We start from the raw sequence: 21,264 nt of genomic DNA on the forward strand, positions 1-21,264 counted from the left end.
GTGACTATAGATAGGAGAGTGAATGGTTGGGTGGTGAGAGGGAGTGATCACTGGTTAAAACAAGATTAGAAAGGTAGGAAGGAGCCAGACCACAGTGGCCTTTTGGGCTGTGATAAGGTATATAGGCTGTATTCTGATTGATCTGATGTACATTTAAAAAAATCATTACAAGTGTATTAAGGAGCATAGTGCAAGCAAGGACAGAGACAGAGACAACAGCAGGGAGACTGTTTTCTCACTTAGGTGAGAGAAGCAAACTTTCAGTAAAGGATCACATAGTAAACATTCTAGATTTTGTGAGCCACATAGTTTCTTGGGTGATACAAGAACAGGAGTTTGCATGCTGGATTTGGCCTGTCCAGCTGGGCAGCAGCTTGCCAAATCTTGACTTAGAGAGAAGTAGAAACTGATTGGCATATATTTAGGACACAGGACGGGTAGGACATGCTGATGAATTGCCTCTATGTACGGAGATGGTAAGAGAAAGAGGAAACACGGACGGCCTCAGTGAAGAAGTAGAAGGTGGTGCCATTTACTGAGATGGGGAAGAAACAGATTTGGCGGGGGAGGGGGAAATTAAGAGTTAAGTATGAGTTGCCTATTAGTCATCCAGTTTGGAGATGTCAAGTAGGGAGCCTGATACAGACTCTGGAGTTTAGAGGAGAGGTCAGGGCTGGAGATCCACATTTGAGAGTTATCGGCTTATGGATGCTTTTAAACTCATGAGGCTGGATGAGCTCACTCCCAAGTGCAGCACAAAGGTTCCAGGAACAGGTCCAGGGGGACTGCAGAAATTAGAGGACCCATAGTACTCCTTGAAATCACTCTCTGGGTCAAAGAGTGTGACACATGACAAATATTGCCAAATTGCTCTCCAAAAGGGTCTTTTGTATCTGCACAGAACCCATCTTGTTTTAGCTGTTTAAATACACACTGTGAGCAGGGCTGTACACACGAGTGGGCAGGGACACAGAGTTAGGAATTCTTGACTGCTTCTGCATTGGAGTCGGGTGTGGGAGGGTGCTCAAGCCACACTAGAGGATGAGGCCAGTTAAAGGAGGCGGTTAAAGGAAAAGGCAGAAGGCAGAAGTGCTTCCTAGGGCTTCTGAGCACAGAATGGCCCAGCAAGTTTATTACAAAGGCAGATTTTTAAAAAAAGGAGCTGCTCCCTCTCATATCCGTGAAAGGCTGAGAAACCTGTAGGGAAGGGATAATCTAGGTGAAGAGTGTGTCCTGGTGACATCTGTTCACCTCCAGGATCTTGGGAATCTTGAGAGCCTGGGTCTGGCTAGGTACATTTCAGGCTGATGGGATGGCAGAGACTGTGAGGCTAAGAAGCAGCATTTTTTCTGGTTGTGAGACACTTTCCATTTGCTCTCTTCTCCCCCCACAAAAGGTATAAAATAGCGCCTCCTTCAATGCAGAAGATACAAAGTTTAAAGTTTGGGCTCCCCAGAAGTATCTACTCAGCCTTCTAGGTGCACAGAATAAAGGGGAGAATGGTTTTGGGTTTTTTTCCTGTGTTCTTATCCGAAAACAGTAACACATTTTTCAATTAAAAAAAAAAAAAAAACCATTTTGTTGGCAAAACTGAAATCATACCTACACTTTAGATCCGTTATGGATTAAATAAATTTGTATGAAAACAGCTAAGGAATAATGGAAGGAGTTTGCTGTTAGGCCTTTTGCTAGGAGCTAAGGAATTAATCTTGCAGTTACTGAGGCAATATTTATTGTAGACTAGGCCCTATTTTAGATTCAGAAGATAAAGCAGTGGACAAAATAGACAAAAAGTTCTGCCTCTCACAAAACAGACAACCTAGCTGGGGCACCTGGGTGGCTCAGTGGGTTAAAGCCTCTGCCTTCAGCTCAGGTCATGATCCCAGGGTTCTGGGATCGAGCCCCACGTCGGGCTCTGCTCAGCGGGGAGCCTGCTTCCCCCTCTCTCTCTGCCTGCCTCTCTGCCTACTTGTGATCTCTGTGAAATAAATAAATAAAATCTTTAAAAAAAAAAAAAACAGACAACCTAGCTAAGGGCACAGATTAATAAACACGACAAATAAATAAAATGTATACTGTATAAAACAGTGATGAGTGTTATGGACAAAAATACAAAGGAGGGAACGGGAACAGGAAGTAGGTGGAGGCAGGATACGTGAGAATCCGGACAAGAAAGTACATGTGGGCTGCTACTTAGAATCAATTTCTCTAAGTCTCGGTTTCTTCATCTGTATAATAATAATAGTGCCTACCGAAAAGAAGGTTCGGGCCCTCAGAATGACTTTGCCACTTTTAAACAATGGGATTTTGGTCTCTGAGGACCTCAGTTCAGTTTCCCTTCTGTAAAATGAATAGACTTGTCTAGCCTATGGTGTTTGAAAATGTCAAGTGAGATAATTAGGTGAAGATATTTAAAAACATATAAGCTATTATATAAATGTAAGATAGAAATTAAAACACACACACACACACACAAACACACACAAACACGCACACGCACCCTCAGGATTTTATGGGATGCAAATCTTTGGCTGATGGTCAGCAGAGCCTAAGGACTGAGAGTTTAATGGAGTAGATAACTCCTTGGTACTGATCCCCTGGCCAGGCAGGGAAAAGGCCAATGCAAATTATCAGAATGTACTGCGTAGACTAGCAATCTTATCTTAGATGAGGGATAAAATAATCAAACTAAATGTTCTTAACCGGACACCTCATAAAATAATTATTATATGGTATTTGTCAAATTTTAAAATGCTTTATAGCTCCTTTATGTTTGTTCTTGTTTTGCTTGTGGGACTTCAGTTCCAGAAGAACCAGAAGGACTGAAAGGAGTTATTAAATACTGAAAGCAGACAGTCCATCTTTTGGGTATTTCTGTAGATGCTCAATGAACACTCATCAAAGCAGATGATTCTAAACATAGGCTGTTGTACACAATCTATATTGTAGTCCTTTTTCATCTTCCTATTTTCTTCAGCCCCAAATATTTGATAGCAATAGTGATTTGTTAAATCAATACATGTTAGTATTTATACATAATATAGTGTCCAGCACATAGTAGGTACTCAATATTATTAAAGAAACACGTGAGTGACTATCATGTAAATTTACTTACTACAGACTGGCCTATTTGATCCCTTAGGTGTTTATGCATTTAAAACACACAAACACTTGACAGGGCTTCTCCGGTAAACCGCACCAGCTCCATCTCTTAGGCTGAACTAAAACACTGTTTTATTCAATTTAAATACAAAATACTGGGGCACCTGGCTAGGTCAGTGGGTGGAGCATGCAACCTTTGATCTGAGAGTTGTGGATTCGAGCCCCACCTTGGACCTAGAGATTATTTAAAAGTAAAATCTTAAAAAAAAAAAAAAATCCAACTTTAGTTTGAATGTTACCTAACATAGTAGGCACCTAAGGTTTACTAAATCAGATGCACGTTCAGAAAGCCGTTACTCCAATCCAAATACTCTGTTCAAGTGCATTCAGGATGCCACCCAGCTCACATCCAACACGTAACCCGTACACCTAATCTGAAATACTGGCCGCTGGCCTAATAGCCAAATTGGAGTCTTTCCGCTCAGCCTCTTAAACTTTTTTCTTCTTAAGTGCTTCACGTCCCAGCCGTCACGGAGGCTGCAAGGTGCTTGGACTGCACATCCGCCTCCGCCGGGAGCGTCTCGGCGGCCGGTGGGTGGGCCCTACGAAGGCCTTGTGGCTGCTTCCTATTGGGGCATGGTTGCTATGGTAGCGCCGACTTTAAAACTCGCGGTTACTACTTCCGGAAGCTAAAGAAGAATTACTTCCAGGGCTGCCCATACTTGTTACGGCAGACTGAGCAGTCGCTAAGCTCAACAAAAATGAAACTTGTGCAGTCGACAGCTGGAAAATCTTACTTAACCACATTGACTTGTGGATACTACGTGGTGTCGTATCCTTTCTTCCCTTTCAAAAGACTTATCCTGCGGTCCTCGTCTATTTGCCAGTCTCCAAAATGGCGCCCACGGCATTAGGTCAAAGGTGAATCACGTGGGCCCTCCCGGTTCCGGCGCGGTAGAGGCCCGAGGCGGTGAGCAGTCTCCGGCACCATGTCGGGTTTGTCCGGCCCACCAGCTCAGCGTGGCCCTTGCCCGTTAGCACTGCTGCTTTTACTCCTGCTTGGCCCCAGCTCGGTGTTCGCCATTTCCTTCCATCTGCCCGTTAACTCCCGCAAGTGCCTCCGCGAGGAGATCCACAAGGACCTGCTGGTGACGGGCGCGTACGAGATCACCGACCAGTCTGGGGGCGCTGGCGGCCTGCGTACCCACCTCAAGGTGCGGCAGTGGGCGGCGCGGGGAGGGAAGACCGTAGGCGTCGACGAGGGGAGGCTGGGGATGGGGACAGGAGCCGGCGGGCGGAGGCCTCGAGCGCGGCCTGGCCTCCCCGAAGCACGAAGGGTGCACTGTCGACACCGCCCCCTCACCCCGCTGGTTGGCGTTCGCGGGGCGGGGCCGGGCGCCAATGCCAGGGAACCCTTGGAAGGACCGCGAGGCCTTGGCGGATGTGGTGACAGCTGCGCTGCGGCGGCCTCAACTTTGGGTCGTGGTCCGGGTCCTGTACGAGTTTCGGTCTTAAGTATCTTGAACTGTGACTTGTTTCTCCAAAGAAGTCTCTGGGCGTTGAGTATCTGTGGGTATCTTCAGACAGACCAATACCTGCAGGAAAATCGTGGAGACACTGAAGCTTACTGTGAATTAAAAACCCTGATTTTATTGAGTGGTGGCTGTGTGTCAGGTCCTGTGCCCCTTTATACGCGATACCATTTAGTTCGTACTCTGCCCTATGAAGTGGGTACCCTTGGCCTCATATTACACGTGAGCAAACAGGCTCAGAGAGATGATGTCAGAGCTGGAATTCTTAGTTTGGGAGTTAAGTAAGGGGAAAGAAAAGTACTGCAGTCTTACACTCTCCTTTTTATTTGTGATTCCTGTGCTTGTTTAGAGTCGATCGCAAAATGGTCTCAGTCTAATACTTATTTCTTGGCACCCCAGAGTCTGGATTTGGCCAATTTTTATGTAAATTTCAGCAATACTCTTGGATGGTGATATCTACTATTATAATGCCAGTTTGGTCCTGTTTTGCTATTAGGATCACCAGCCCGATCTTTGAAACATTAATATGATTTTAGTCAAGATTTAATTGTGCTTTATTTACTCGCAATAAGCGTTTTGTTTTGTTTAACAAAAGGGGTCTTTAAATAGGAAGAAACATTTTCGTTTTTAGTAGAGCTTTAGATGTAATAAGACTGTTATTTTTGTTTAAGGTGTTGGAACCCAGTAGTGGTAATAAATGCAATTTATTTATACTTTATTTGGGAGATATAAACTGTTTTTAGGGGCGTTACTCAGTGACCCTTTGTTTTATTCTCTTCAGGTACCAAACTTCTGTCTGGCCAAGAAAGCTGTGATTGTATAATTTTAGAGGCTTAAATACAACGTTTTGCTGCCAGCTCCTGGAAGGATACAGTGCATAGAATAAGAGAATTTGAGCAATGAGGCAGACATTACTCTCATCTCCAGTGTTGCCCCTCTGATTTGTATTTCTTTTTCTTTTTTTTTTTTCCAAGATTGATTGATTGATTGATTTGACAGAGAACACAAGTAGGCAGAGAGGCAGGCAGAGAGAAAGGGGGAAGCAGGCTCCCTGCTGACCAGAGAGCCTGATGCGGGGCTAGATCCCAGGACCCTGGGATCATGACCTGAGTCGAAGGCAGAGGCTTTAACCCACTGAGCCACCCAGGTGCCCCTGGTTTGTATTTCTAATTTGAAACCCTTCAGTGGCTCACTGCTGCTCATCTAATAAAGTTTAAATTTCCCAGCATGCTCCGTAGTACTCCCTGTGATATGTATCTGAAGCTTTGTCGCTCTCCATCTTCTGTTGTAGCTATTTTGCTTTATCTATCTTATTTAACTGTTAGTATCCTGGGGGAAGGAATTATTTTCATGTTCATATTTTCCAGAATATCAGGCATATGGCCTTGCTACTAGTGAGCACTTATACAGGATAATGTTGCTTTGTGGCCTCATAGGAATTACATCTGTCTCCAGGGTTGTTGGGGAGACCTCAGTAGCAGGAATCTGTACATCTACACACTAGCATTTTGCTATCACTCATTTGCCGTCCCCATGTCTGCTCTGTTCTCTTGCTTCTAGCCAGCTTAATTGAACTACTCCTGGGGTCCTAAACCCAAATGCCAAGTAGTCCATCTAAATTAATGAATTTGGCCAGGCATGTTTAAAACCAGCAACGATAAATGGGGGATAACTGGGAGCAGTAGTAATAGTTAATTTGGAGTAACCAGTACTAATCTCTTGATGTAGGCCTTACTGGCATGTTTAATTTTTCATACAAAGTCAGAAATCCAGATTTTGATGTGAAAGCTCCTGATTTTTTTAAAAAAGATTTTATTTATTTATTTGACAGAGAGATCACAAGCAGGCAGAGAGAGAGGGGGAAGCAGGCTCTCTGCTGAGCAGAGAGCCCGATGCGGGGCTCCATGCCAGGACCCTGAGATCATGACCTGAGCTGAAGGCCTGCTTAACCCACTGAGCCACCCAGGTGCCCTGAAAGCTCCTGATTTTTAAATATCACTAATTCAGATTAGCTTTGGCATTGGTTTGTTTGCAAATTTTTTTTTCTTTTCTTTCCTTCTTTTTTTTTTTTTTAAAGTAGGGTGCCTTGCCAATGTGGGGCTTCAACTCAAAACCTTGAGATCAAGGGTCGCATGCTCTACTGACTGAGCCATCCCGGCGACCCTGGTTTGTTTGCAGCTTTGTAGAAAAGAGTATGGTCAGCCCACTATTGTAAGTGCAGTACCCAGATTTAGTAATTATCAGGATGTTGCCACACTTTTTTCATCGAAACTGCCTCTCCCTTCACATTTTATGCTGAATTGTTCTAAACTAAGTCCCAGATAGCATGGTATTTCAATCTTGCATACTTCAGCATGAATCTCTTTAAAAATATGAACATAATCACAGTGTTAATGTGGCTATAACCACACCTTGCAAAACTAACAGTAATGCTGATAGTACACTCAATTCATATTCAGGTTTCTCCACTTGTCTCAGAAATACATTTTTAAATTAATTTGTTGTATCTCTCAGGTCTCTCCCAATTTAGAGCAATTCACTCGCCCTCCTTCCTTTTTTTTATTCTTGCAGTTGTATTGTTAGAGTCAGTTGTCTTTAAAGAATGTCCTGTGTTGTGGATATGTCTATTTACTTCCTTGAGGTATCATTTCAACACTTCCCCATATTTCCTGTAAACGGAATCAGCCATAAAGATGTAATTAGATTCAGGTTTATCTTTTGGGTGAGAGTATGTGGTATCGTGGCAGAGGACGGTACTTTTCATGCCTCTTAGTGCTAAGATTGATCAATGGGTTCACGTGTGTAGTAGTAGCCTACTGCTGCTGTAACAAATTATGACAAACTCAGTAACATAAAACAAGAAGTATATATATTATAGTTCTGGAAGTCAGAAGTCCAAAATCAAGGTGTCAGCAAGGCAGTGTTGTTTCTGAAGACTCTAGGGGAGAATCTGTTTCCTTGCCTTTTCCAGTGTCTAGAGACCACGTGCATTCTTTAGTTGGTGACCCCTTCCTGCATCCTGAAAGCCTGTAATTAGTATCTCTAAATCTTTTTCTCTTTCTCTCCCCTCCCTCTCTCTTCTGCCTCTCTCTTTCCGGTATAAGCACCCTGTGATAATCTCCTTAACTCAGCCTCTAATCACTCTTGCAAAACCTCTTTTGCCATGTAATACAACATTCACAGGTTCTAAGGATTAGGATGTGGACATCTTTGGGGAGGTGGATATTATTCTACTACCTACCAAGGTGGTAACAGCTCAGAGCCTCCCTTGTAAAGCTTCTCAATCTTTTACTTATCAGTCCATTGATAACTGCTGTGAGAATTTATTGTTTCATTAAGGTTGTGTAACAATGATTTTTCTAATTTTGTTATTCCTTCCATATTTATTAGTTGGAATTATTTTTTTTCCTTTCTAAGGATTTTATTTGTTTATTTGAGAGAGAGCGCACACTTGATGGGTGGAGACAGGAAGAAGCAGACTCCCCACTGAGCAGGGATTGAGGCTCAATCCCAGGACCTGGAGATCATGACCTGAGCTAAACGAAGGCAAATACTTAATCAACTGAGCCACCCAGACACCTGTTAGCTGGAATTATTCTTAAAGAATTCATCAGTTTTTTAAAAAGGATTTATTTATTGAGAGTGAGAGCGAGCACGTGTACAGGACAAGCAGAGAGAGGGAGAGAGAACCCCAAGCAGACACCTGGCTAAGCATGGAGCCTGACACAGGTCTTGATCCCAGGACCCAAGATCATGACCTGAGCCAAAATGAAGAGTCAGATGCTCAATCTACTGAGCTACCCAGACTCCTCAAGAATTCATCAATCCTTTTTTTAAGATTTTATTTATTTATTTGAGGGAGAGAGAGACACACACAGTGAGAGAAGGAACACAAGCAGGGGGAGTGGGAGAGGGAGAAGCAGACCTCCTGCTGAGCAGGGAGCCCGATGCAGGTTTTGATCCCAGGAACTCAGGACCATGACCCAAACCAAAAGCAGATGCCTAGGGACTCAGCCACTCAGGCACCACAGGAATTCATCAGTTTTTAAGACCATTTGGTTACCCTAAAATTTATAGGATAAACACAGAATTCATTCCTTATTGACAGTTTTTGTTGCCCTTGTCATTTCCAATGTAGTTGGAAGAAGGTGTTTTTTGTTTGTTTTAAGATTTACTTAATTTATGTTGGAGAGCAAACAGGGACAAGGGCAGAGGGAGAGCAGCAGACTCTCCAGTGAGCACAAAACGCAGCACATGGCATGATCTCCAGATCCTGAGATCATGACATCAAGAGTTGGACAGTCAACTGTCTGAGCCCCAGGTCTTTATTTTATTTTGTTTTATTTTATTTTAAGTATTACACTGAAACCGTTTTTTGTTATCATTTCTGTTTTTAGAGTTACTGTTTTTATCAGTTGCATTGTTTCTTTATACTCAGGTGTCCCTTTGACTCTCGTATCCTTTTGACAACAGCCCCATTAGATTTTGATAGCTTCCCTGTTTTGTGGAACAAGGTATCATAGGCCCATCTTTTGTTTTTCCAGCCTCTGACCCGGATGCAGTTACTGCTTCAAGGAGTTCAGGTCCATTCTGTGGGGAATAGTATTTTAAAGAACACAAGCCGGGTGTCATTTAACAAAATTTAATATTGTGTACAGGCCACAGAACACTTTTGTGGGCTTGATCCAGTTCCTCATCATAGTTTGCAACCTTTTTTCATAGCATCGCTTCACCTTCTCTTAACTTTTGACCACTCATGTTCCAAACTCTGCTCAAGGATTCTCTTTGTGCATCATTTCTGCTTCTGAAGTACACCTCTTGAGTGAGAGAATCTGATTGGTTTAACTCTTTTTATATGCCAGGCCACATTCTAGGTTTCTTACAGCCTATTGATGTCTTCTCTTGGGTCATTGTGACTGTTGGTTCAGGCAGCATTTGAGTTAAGGTTAAGGGTGGGCGGGGGGCGGGGGGTGCGCCTGGGTGGCCGGTGTGTTGGGCCTCTGCCTTCAGCTCAGGTCGTGATCTCAGGGTCCTGGGATTGAACCCCCCATCGGGCTCTGCACAGTGGGGAGCCTGCTTCCTCCTCTCTCTCTCTGCCTGCCTCTCTGCCTACTTGTGATCTCTCTCTCTCTGTGTTGAATGAATAAATAAAAATCTTAAAAAAAAAAAAAAAAAGAGGGGCGAGGCTTTCTGAAGTGCAAAACCTGGGCAGCTGGGCTTGATGTTTCGTTGTTGCTCTGAATGAGGCAGGCTCTCTCATAAGGATTTTTGTGAATGTAGTTGGTCAGAGACTATGTCTCATCACTGAATGCCTATTACAGTGCCTGGCACATAGTACATAGTAGGACTTCACATAAAGGGTTAATGAACAAATGAATTAGCAGTGTCCTGCCCTTATCTCTTAATTTTTTTTCTCCTCTTTCTTCCTCTTCACTTCTTTTCTCCCACTCCTAACTCTCACCATACTGAACCCTGTGCAGTTCCTTGAATACAGTGTTCTCTTAATATGTACTGGCATTTGGCTGTTCACCCTCCAATGTATTTCCATTATAACCTGTTTGACATGGCACTTTGGATGTAGTATGGCACTTACTTTGTGAAGTCTTTAATATCTCATTCATCTTTGTGTCTTAAATTTAATGTACTATGTATTCATTGTTGTGCAACTGATTTAAATATATTAGTCGTATTAAATAGAAGTAGAGTGGAAAGAACCTGGATCTGGAGTCAGACAGATTTGAGTTCAAATCTCAGCAGCTTCACCACTTAAAGAGTGTACGGTCTTGGGGTGCCTGAGTGGCTCAGTGTGGCTCAGTGAGTTAAAGCCTCTGCCTTCAGCTCAGGTCATATCTCAGGGTCCTGGGATCGAGCCATGCATCGGATTCTCTGCTTGGTGGGGAGCGTGCTTCCCCCGCTCCGCCTGCCTTGCCTCTCTGCCTACTTATGATATGTCTCTCTGTCAAATAAATAAATAAATAAAATCTTAAAAAAAAAAAAAAAAGAAAAGGGTGTATGGTCTTGAGGGAATTAACTCTTCTCCTTGGGTCTCTGATCTGTAAGATGAGGATGATAGATCTCATAGAATTGTTGGAAGGATGATTGAGGTGGTTCTTTATTATTCAGGGGATGGGTTGTATATACTGGTACTCTTGTTTCTTCTCTACTGAATGAAAATTGAATTGCTAATCTGACTCCCCTGTTTTATGTCATTGCAGTAACTTGATAAAGTATATTATAATGAGAAGACTTCTGTGGATTTTGTTTGTGATTCTCCTATTCATACAATAAATATTTTAATGTTTAGTATATGTCAGACCTAAGTGGGGAAATGGGGATGAACAGCAGACAAGGTCCTTGAGTTCTACTGACGAATGACAGCAAGTTCAAAAAATACACACAATTGCAGGTAGCAGTAAGGAGAGTAAAGAAGAATCAAATAGTAGCAGGTGGGGAGTGACTGAAGGGTAAAAAGTATTTGAGTGGTCAGGGAAGGCCTTTCTGAACAGGGCTATCAGAACAGAGAAATGGATTGAAATGATGGGTGGGACTCTATTGCTAAGATTTCTGGCCTATAAAATGTGTTTTGTGTTGACATTTGCACTGAATTTTTCCCATATCACCCTTCCCTGTTCTTTTCACAAAGTGAGGCTAACTGAGGCTAAGTAGTATCAGATTTAAAGACTGCCTCACGAAATTGAAGCAGGAAGTACTGACTCATCATTGACTCATCATTTATAGTGAATGTATAAATTTTCTTCATTGTTTCAGGTCCATAAAAAGTCTGTTGTAGGGACTCAGAATCTCAACTCTGTTGATTTTTTAATTGAAAACCATATTTTTATTAAGACTAGATGATACTGTAATAGTTTAATAAGCTCCAGTACCATTTATTAGTTAGAATGCTTGTTAATAGAGGAAATTGGAGGGTGAATGAGTTTTAGGGGATGAATTGGGTTGTTGCCTAAGGGCGATTTATACTTTAGAAGTAGATTACAGAGAGAGAAAAGCAGTTGTCTGCAGTTGTCCTAATCATCATCCAAAAGGGAAGAAAAGCTTAATGGTAATAACTGAAATGATTTATGCTTTTTCGGCTTCTTCCAAATAGTCTGATCAGTCTGACTTTTTTTCACTGTTGTTTTCCAAGAGTGCTACTGCTAATAAACAATTCATTTTGGTAAATGCAGTCATTTTTCACTGGATGTGTGCCACTCTCTCTCAACTAGCTGCTAGAAAGCCAAACACATCACTTGAAGAGCTCAGCCTTGAGTCATAGGCATGTCTCAGTTTAAGCCTAAAAATTATCAAGGTGCATCTTGGCAGCTGGGAAACCATTGGCTTTTAACTTTTTTTTTTGCCCACTGAAAGCTGTGGAAGCATTGTGTGTGTGCACATGTGTGTATACACATATGCATATATATGTTGTAGTTTTGAGATTCTTTTATTTACAATAGTTACTTCATTTTATTACTGACATCTGTAGTAAGGGCTAATCTTTTTCTGTTGGGAAGAATCTTTCAAATTGACGTTTGATGTGACTATTGTCCTAGGTTAGAAACGGTTCAATAAATAGGTGGTTTAATACAGAAGGGTAATTGATACATTAGCATTTAATAGTATTAAAAGCTAGTTTATTTTTGTATCATATACAAGATTTCTGACTTTGTGTTTCCTTCTCTGTAAAAGTTAAACAGTATGCTACTTCATTTAAATCTCTCTTATTAGGTGAATGGTTGTCTGCAGCCTTCTGTTTTGAACTGATGCAGAGAAAAGGGCTGCTTAGAAGTTGAAATTGCTATGCCATGTCTTTATGATGGCTTCTGAAGACTGAGCCTAGTTTCTAGGAAAATGGAATATGAAGGTAATCTAGCAGAGTACAATTACTTCTCTACTGTCCTAGTTTCTAGGAAAATGGAATATGAAGGTAATCTAGCAGAGTACAATTACTTCTCTACTGTCCTCGCGAGAATTGCTGACTGGCAGTTGATCTGAGCCATTGCCCCCATATGCATGCTCAGCCCGGCAGTCTGGACAGTAGAGCCCTCTGTGAAGTCAGCTAGCTGGCCACAGACCAGAATCTGGACTCCCAAACAAGCCTCTTACTTGAGGGAGGTTGATGTCATCTGCTTTATCCTGTGCCCCCAACCTCATTGTTCAACGTAACGTGTGGGAAATCAAGGGACTAGTTGTTAAGAAAGAACAAGGCTTTGTTTGTGCCTAAAAGGGTCACGCTGGAGGTTTTTACCGTAAATAACTTTGGAACAGTATGAAAAAAAACATTTGATCTGGCTTCACCCCCGCAGTAGTATTGTTAGGGCAGCAACTGGTCTTTCGTTCTCATTCCCCTCCCTTCCTCCCTCTCTTTCTTCCTTTCTTCCTCTCAACTCCCCCTCCTCCCCTCACCCAGTCAAGCATGACGTTTTGCCTGTGTTGAGTTAATGTAGCAAATGTTGATGGGAGCAGGAGGAGAGCTTCTATCCATTATCATACCCAGTGCTGGAAATTTTCCATTTCTAATTTTTAACACTACTTCTTCTTCCTTTTTTAAAGGATCCTTTTTGGGATGTCTGGGTGGCTCAGTTGGTTAAGTATCTGCTTTCCGCTCAGGTCATGGTCCCAGGGTTTTGGGGTCAAGTCCCGCATTGGGCTCCTTGCTCAGCTGGAAGCCTGCTTCTCCCTCTGCCTGCCGCTCCCCCTGCTTGGGCTCTCTCTCTCTCTGACAAATAAATGCATTTAAAAATCTTCAAAAAAAAAAAAAAGACAGATTTTATTTATTCATTTATTTTAGAGGGGGGGCAGATGGAGAGAGAGAATCTCAGGCAGACTCCCCATTGAGTGTGGATCCTGACGTAGCTCAGTCTCAGGACCCTGAGATCAAAACCAGAGCCAAAACCAAGAGTCAGATGCTGAATCTACTGAGCCACCCAGGTGCCCCAAGTTTCATCACTTTGACAAGCCTCCTCCAGCAGTACTTCTGTGCTGTGCTGTGTTGTGTTAGAAATTGGAAAGAATTTAGTGTTGCTAAATGCTGCTTGTAGCCTAAGTTTGACTTTGTTCTGCGAAGAATATACATGTGATCCTTCGCTTTAAGGAATGCAACTGGTAGACTTGGTTGGTACTTGCTGTTGTTTGAAAGATTAGGGTAAATTAATTTTATGCCCATTATATATAGCTTCTAGGTCATCAGTTACTTGTGTTCTTCAAGTTAGAAAACAGTGGTGACATGTGGTAGCTTACCTTTCTTGTGATGATGTGAGATGATGAAATGTCTGTGTGATGAGAAGGAGTGAGGTGAATGATGTAGACATTGTAAAGTAGTATTAGGCCACTGCTGATCTTCTGAACACATCTGCTTCCATACCACAGTGGACTGTAGGTGACTGGAACCACAGAAAGCGAAACCAAGGATATGGGGAGACTGCTGTACCATTTTTCTAGTCTAAAACTACAGCATCTTCAATGATTTGGTCTTCTTTCTCATTTTTTATGTCTTAGGGTAATAGACCCCATGGCTCAAGATTCACCCATGAACTTTTTTACCAGTAGAAGGATATAGGCCTACCACCCCTAATCATGCACATGTAACACTCTCCCCTCCCCCCCTCCCCTCCAGTGTTGGGTCCTTCATGTAGTTTATTATTTATCAGGTTAAAAAGCATATGCAGGAAATGCTGGGGTCCTCCTGTGTTTCTTACTACCCCTTGTTAGCAGCTAGAAGTTGTCATGGAACACCTGCTTGGTTGGACATTTTGTATCCCTTCAGTTTCTAAATCTTGCTCCTGCTTCCTTGAGAATTTACCTTTCTGTCTTCTGTTTCTGTGCGGTAACCATTTGGCTCTAACCATCCCTGGTTTTAGTCATTATAGTGTATTTAATGTAGTTTGGTTGGAAGTATGGTTAGTGACCTAAATGTTTATGGAGTTCTGAGTTGTTACTAACAAGCAGTTATCAAAATAGTGCCAATGCCCGTGATGATAATAGTAACACTTACTGAGTGCTTGCCATGTGCCAGACACCATTCCAGGTGCTTTTAACCTGTATTAAATTCAGTCCTCACAGTAACCTCAAAAAGTGTATGCGATTGTCCTGATAAGGAATATGCCCAAAACTTTACAACTAGTAAGTGACACAGTTGTGATTTGAACACAAACCTGGGATCTGACTCTAGAACATTCAATCTCTTGTGCTGTGCTGTCTCTCAAAGGGAGAAGAGGATAGGTGTTTCTGTTTCATTTTTATCAGGGTACAGGCTGCTACAAGGGACCTGAGTTAGTCATTCCAGAGCTTCAGAGGTCGATAGTTACCCTGAAAATAATATGTACACTTTGTATACTCAGATGTTCTACCACAGACTGATTGTAAACCTGAGGAAGACAGAGTGCAAGGAGGAGCCTATTTGAAGGAAATTACATCTTCAGATTTTCACCAGTTACACCAAAACTGTGAGCTGATTGACCTCTGCTGCTGTGGTAGCCCCCTTGGAAATGAAGTGGTTTTGTTTGTTGTTTATTTTCTAGCATTTTCTTGGACTGGTGGGGTATGGAGCTGATTGAGTGAGTGAAAGTAATGTGTGACCTGTGCCAGTACAAAGACAGACTTGCCACTTTCCCCATGCATTATATGTTATTTTACAGGAATAAGTATAGGTTTTGTCTGAAGTAACTTTGTATATATCTCAAAAAAGTTTGTGAAAATATTTGATGCGGGGTGCCTGGGTGGCTCAGTCTTTTAAGCATCCAACTCAATTTTTGTTCAGGTCATGGTCTCAGGGTCATAGGATTATCGGGCTCTGCTCACTGTGGAGTCTGCTTGAGATTCTCTCTCTCCCTCTCCCTTTGTCCCTCCTGCTGCTTGCATGTGCTATAAATAAATAAATATATATTTTTTAAAAAACCACTGTAATTTTAAAAAAAGTTGCTTGATGCTTTCTTGGCTCTGAGTAGGCTGTAAATTTCTTCTCTTTCTTTTTTTTTTGTAATTTTATTTTATTTTATTTTTCTAGTGTTCCAGGATTCATTGTTTATGCACCACACCCAGTGCTCCATGCAATACATGCCCTCCTTAATACCCACCACTGGCTCACCCAACCCCTGACCTCCCCCAAAACCCCCAGTTTGTTTCTCAGCAGTCCACAGTCTCTCGTGGTTCGTCTCCCCCTCCATTTTCCCCCACTCACTTCTCTCCAACTCCTGATGTCCTCCGTGTTATTCCTTGTGCTCCACAAGTAAGTGAAACCATATGATAATTGACTCTCTCTGCTTGACTTATTTCAGCATAATCTCCTCCTGTCCCATCCATGTTTATAGAAAGTTGGGTATTCATCCTTTCTGATGGCTATATAATATTCCATTGTATATATATACCATATCTTCTTCATCCATTTGTCTGTTGAAAGGCATCTTGGCTCTTTCCACAGTTTGGCGACTGTGGCCGTTGTAGCTGTGAACATTGGGGTACAGATGGCCCTTCTTTTCACTACATCTGTATCTTTGGGGTAAATACCCAGTGGTGCAATTGTAGGGTCATGCAATTGCAGGCTCCTAGGGTAGCTCTATTTTTAATTTCTTAAGAAATCTCCACACCGTTTTCTAAAGTGGCTGCACTTTTGCAGTAGATTTCTTGAGACTCTGGAGAGATGTGTGTATATATGCATTTGATTTCATCTTTCTGAATAGCATTTTTTTTTTTAAGATTTTGTTTATTCATTTGACAGAGAGAGATCACAAGTAGGCAGACAGGCCGGCAGAGAGAGAGGAAGGGAAGCAGGCTCCCTGCTGAGCAGAGAGCCGGATGTGGGAGTCGATCCCAGGACCCTGAGATCATGACCTGAGCCGAAGGCAGCAGCTTAACCCACTGAGCCACCCAGGCGCCCCTGAATAGTATTTTTTTTTTTTTTTTTAAAGATTTTTTATTTATTTGTCAGAGAGCGCGAGCGAGAGCGAGCACAGGCAGACAGAGTGGCAGGCAGAGTCAGATGGAGAAGCAGGCTCCCTGCGGAGCAAGGAGCCCGATATGGGACTTGATCCCAGGACGCTGGGATCATGACCTGAGCCGAAGGCAGCTGCTTAACCAACTGAGCCACCCAGGCGTCCCTGAATAGTATTTTTTAAACAAATTTTTAATTTCAGGAGTTTTAGATTTGCAGAAAAACTGAAGATGGTCTAGCTGCCATATTCCCCACAGCCAGTTTTCCCTGCTGTTAATATCTTTACTTTAGTTGGGTATATTTGTCACAGTGAATGAGCTAGTATTGGTACATTACTATTGACTAAAGTCCATATTTATTTAGATTTCCTTAGTTTTACTTAATGTCCTTTTTTCTGTTCCAGGATCCCATCCAGGATATAATATATTTAGTCATGTCTCTTTGGACTCCTCTAGATTATGGCAGTTTCTCAGATTTTCTTGCTTTTGACAACCCTTTGAGTTTATATTGGTCAAGTAATTTTGTAGGATGTCTGTCTGTTGGGATTTGTCTGATGTTTTCTTTTTTTTCTTTTTTAAAAGATTTTATTTATTTATTTATTTGACAGAAAGAGAGAGAGAGATCACAAGGAGGCAGAGAGGCAGGCAGAGAGAGGGGGAAGCTGCTGAGCAGAGAGCCCAGTGTGGGGCTTGATCCCAGGACCCTGAGATCACGACCTGAGCCGAAGGCAGAGGCTTAACCCACTGAGCCACCCAGGAACCCCTGTCTGATGTTTTCTTCATGACAAAATTGGGATTATGGGTTTTGGGGAAGAAGCCTGCAGAAGTAAAGTGCCATTTTCATTACATCGTATTAAGGGAGCATACTGTCAACATGATTTATCATTTTTACTGTTGACCTTGATCATGTGGCTGAGGTAGTGTTGGTTAGGTTTTTCCACTGGAAAGTTACTTTTGTCCCCTCTGGAAGGAAATCACCGTGTGCAGCCCACAGTTCGAGAGTGAGGAGGTTTGCTCAATTGCAGTCTTCTTGAGAGTGCTGTTTTCTACATAAATTATTTGAATTTTCTGTGTGGAGATTTGTTCTCCTGTCTTAATCCTTTATATCAGTATGGACTTGTGGATGTTTATTTTCTACTTACACTTTGGATTACAGACAAATACTACATTTTGTTGCTCAGATTCTTTCAGCTTTGGCTATTGGGAGCTCCTTCGTTTGGCCTCTGTGTCCCTTTGACATACCCTCATTCTGTTTTTTTTGTTTTGGTTTAAACTTTTTATTCATTTATTTGCCACAGAGAGAGAGATCACAAGTAGGCAAGGAGGCAGGCAGAGAGAAGGGGAGAAGCAGGCTCTCCGCTGAGGAGAGCCCGATGAGGGGCTCGATCCCAGGACCATGAGATCATAACCTAAGCTGAAGGCAGAGGCCTAACCCACTGAGCCACCTAGGCACCCCTTTGTTTTGTTTTTGAATGCATCCTTAATCTCTGGCACTACAAAATGCAGCAGGCTCATCTTGTGTAACTTTCTGCCCCAGTTCTAGGATCAGCCATTTCTCCAAGAATCCCTGGTTCCTTTTATTGGGGAATGGTATTAGAAATTGAGATCTGGGTAGATAATAGTATTTTTAAGACCTTTCTTCCTAACCCCCCCCCCCTTTTTTTTAAAGATTTTGTTTATTTATTTGACAGACAGAGATTACATGTAGGCAGAGAGGCAGGCAGAGAGGAGGAAGTAGGCTCCCTACTGAGCAGAGAGCCCAATGCGGGGCTCGATCCCAGGACCCTGAGATCATGACCTGAGCTGAAGGCAGAGGCTTAACCCATGTGCCACCCAGGCGGCCCCCCGCCTTTTTTTTTAACACACTTGCAAATTCAGCAAGTGGCCAAAAGTAGTCCCAGCCTTCTTGGAACTTTAGTAAGTCTGGATTCTGTGAGCAGTAAGGAGGGAGGTGGGATGGGGAGAGAGATGGTGCTGAAGGGCAGAGAATCGGGGCACTGGAGCTCTTGTCTAGATCCTTCAGGTCCCACATCTGCATTAGGTCACGCACATCATTGTAGAGGAGCACAGAAAACACTCATTCTACTGTCTTTGTATTGTTAGCAAGGCCATGGTTATTTGGAGAGTCTGATATTGGGTACAGTCCTTTTACAAGGACCTTCTCGATACATTGTTCTTCGTGTCTAGCCTAGTTCCAGGAAAATTATCTCTGAAGATAAATTTGTGAGCTTTCATCAGAAAACAAATGATGTGTAACCAGCTTGGTTCTCATTGTAGTCTTTTAATGTTGGCTTCCAGAAAACTTAGAGCCAAATATATTGTGTACATATCATTTGCTTATTTCAGGTTCTTGATAGTGTACTTACTTGTTTCTTCCTCCAGGTGAACTCTGTATTCTTTTAATCCTAATTTCTTTATTTACCTAGTGTTTGGGCCTAAGCTGCTGCTGCTGCTTTTTCTTGTGGGTTTTTCTTGTTTTTTTTTTTTTTTTTAAGATTTTATTTATTTGAGGGGTGCATGGGTGACTCAGGCACAGGTCATGATCAAGGGTCCTGTGGTCAGACCCCGTATCGGAGCTCCCTGATCAGCAGGGAGCCTGCTTCTTCCTCTCCCACTCCCCCATTTGTGTTTCCTCTCTCCCTGTCTCTGTCAAATAAAAAGAAAATAAAAGATTTTATTTATTTATTTGAGAGAGAGCATGAACAGGGGAGAGGGAGATGGAAACTCCTCACTGAGCAGGGAGACGGATGTGGGACTTAGGATCATCACCTGAACCAAAGGCAGATGCTTAACTGACTGAGCCACCCAGGAGCCCTTGGCCTAAGCTTCTTAAAGATCCTTTTCAAGTAGGCAGCGTATTATCTTGACTGTTTCATAGAAGAAATGGGAGCAGGCTTTAGGAGCAGGACCTGCTCAAGAACCTGTTTTCTGGCTGGGGCCTAGAATGGTCTAAGAGAATCCAATTCGAAATGAGTTTATTTTCCCAGTGACCTGTATTTTCACTTACTTGACAGTTTCAGTGTGAGTATTCACATATTCTTGACATCAGCTACTCTGCTTATACAATTAACACTTTTTCCCTACTTACTAAGTTGTGAACTTTGGTTTGCTTTTCAGAAGGTGTTATCTAGAACAAATCTGTATTACTTCCCATTCCTTGATGTCATGTGAGCAAATTTTAATCATTTCATATTACCTTTTTTTAAATTAAGAACTTTATAATAATTATTAGAAGTGTTTATGTTTAAAGAAAAGTAAGTACTTTTTTAAGTGCTGTTACAGGATGTAAAAGTGGCAGTTATTTATCATAATACCAAAGTACGTTAGTAAAATTTAAGAAAAAAAAAATAGAATCTCTTAATTCTTGAGAAATCAGATGATCTTTTAAGGTGATCTATAATTAGAACACTTTAATTAGAGGAAATTTAAAACCATCATTTCAACCTTTTAGACTTTGCCAGCTAGTCATAGGCTTGGCTCAGTTTTCTATTTCTTAATTTTAGTTACCTGCTGATTTTATGTAATTACGTTGAGGTTAGTGTATATGTTTTTTTTTTTAGATCAATGGCATGGGTCACACAGACATACACACACAGATGAGTGATTTGTCTCCTAAAAAGCTGCAAAGTTATGAACTACATGGGAAACCTACTGATTTTCAGAAAAATTCTAGGATCTCAGAATGCCCAACAGTTCTTAAAAGCCTAAACTGAAAGTTAATCTGTCATGTTGCCTGCCTGGATTTCCAGATTATCTGGATAAACAACCGTCATATAGTTGTGTCTACTGAAGGTCATAGGGAGTATGGAAATGTGAAGGCCCTTAGGGAATTGTGATCATTATCACACACTTTCAGGGAGTTAATTTCATGGTATTAAAAGGTGTAGGCAGTGATGGGTCCTTTGCCTTCAACCTCTCCTAAAGCATTTGAGGCTTTGCCCTAGGATGAATCTTTAATACATTTTCTTTCAGATGTCATAGAAAGATGTCCTCTTTCAGATGTCAGATCACCAAAGCAGGTGATTCTACCAGAATTGTAGTTACTCAGTATGATGTAGCAAGGGACAGTTTAAGCAGTTTTTACCCCTTCTGAGTACCAGAGTCTTTCAGAAAAATAAGGCTCACTTCTTAGTTTATTTTGCGGAGTGCTCAGTGGAGGATTTTGCTAATGCCTTAATAAGAGTTTTCTGGTTTTTTTTTGTTTTTAAGATTTTATTTATTTATCGGGGGGGGGGGGAGAGCGAGCACAGGCAGACAGAATGGCAGGCAGAGGCAGAGGGAGAAGCAGGCTCCCTGCTGAGCAAGGAGCCCGATGTGGGACTTGATCCCAGGATGCCGGGATCATGACCTGAGCCGAAGGCAGCCGCTCAACCAACTGAGCCACCCAGGCGTCCCAAGAGTTTTCTGTTTTTAAAGATTTTTTATTTTTGAGTGATCTCTACAGCCAGTGTGGGGTTCAAACCCACAACCCTTAGATCAAGAGTCACACGCTCTGCTGAGTCAGCCAGATGCACCTTAATAAGACTTTCCTGGCTTAAATCTAGGCTTTTGTGTTATCTAGAGAGGCTCCTGTCCTTAAATTAGTAATTTAAACATTTTTTTAATCTATATATCTGTCTTATCTATTTGAGAGAGTACAGACACGTGCAGGAGCAGAGGGGCACAGGGAGACAGGGAGAGGGAGAGAATCCCAAGTAGGCACCCCACT

At 42.2% G+C, this 21,264-nt stretch overlaps 1 protein-coding gene and 1 long non-coding RNA gene across 2 annotated transcripts in view; one reads left to right on the plus strand and one right to left on the minus strand.

Annotated features, from left to right (window-relative positions):
• Positions 1-1,093: 1,093 nt before the first annotated feature.
• Positions 1,094-3,883, minus strand: LOC131836865 (uncharacterized). Its single transcript, XR_009355831.1, has 2 exons — positions 2,027-3,883; positions 1,094-1,819 (listed from the first exon to the last, which is right to left on the minus strand). It is a non-coding gene; the product is annotated as an uncharacterized LOC131836865 (long non-coding RNA).
• A 144-nt stretch (positions 3,884-4,027) lies between these two features.
• Positions 4,028-21,264, plus strand: part of TMED10 (transmembrane p24 trafficking protein 10) — a 40,760-nt gene continuing 23,523 nt past the window's right edge. Inside the window, exon 1 of the mRNA XM_059182792.1 lies at positions 4,028-4,316. Coding sequence (XP_059038775.1) covers positions 4,092-4,316 — 225 coding nt within the window. The 5' untranslated portion in view covers positions 4,028-4,091. The remainder of the gene's footprint in view (positions 4,317-21,264) is intronic.

The sequence above is a fragment of the Mustela lutreola genome, chromosome 7, assembly GCF_030435805.1.
Source record: "Mustela lutreola isolate mMusLut2 chromosome 7, mMusLut2.pri, whole genome shotgun sequence".
Classification (NCBI taxonomy): Eukaryota; Metazoa; Chordata; class Mammalia; order Carnivora; family Mustelidae; genus Mustela; species Mustela lutreola.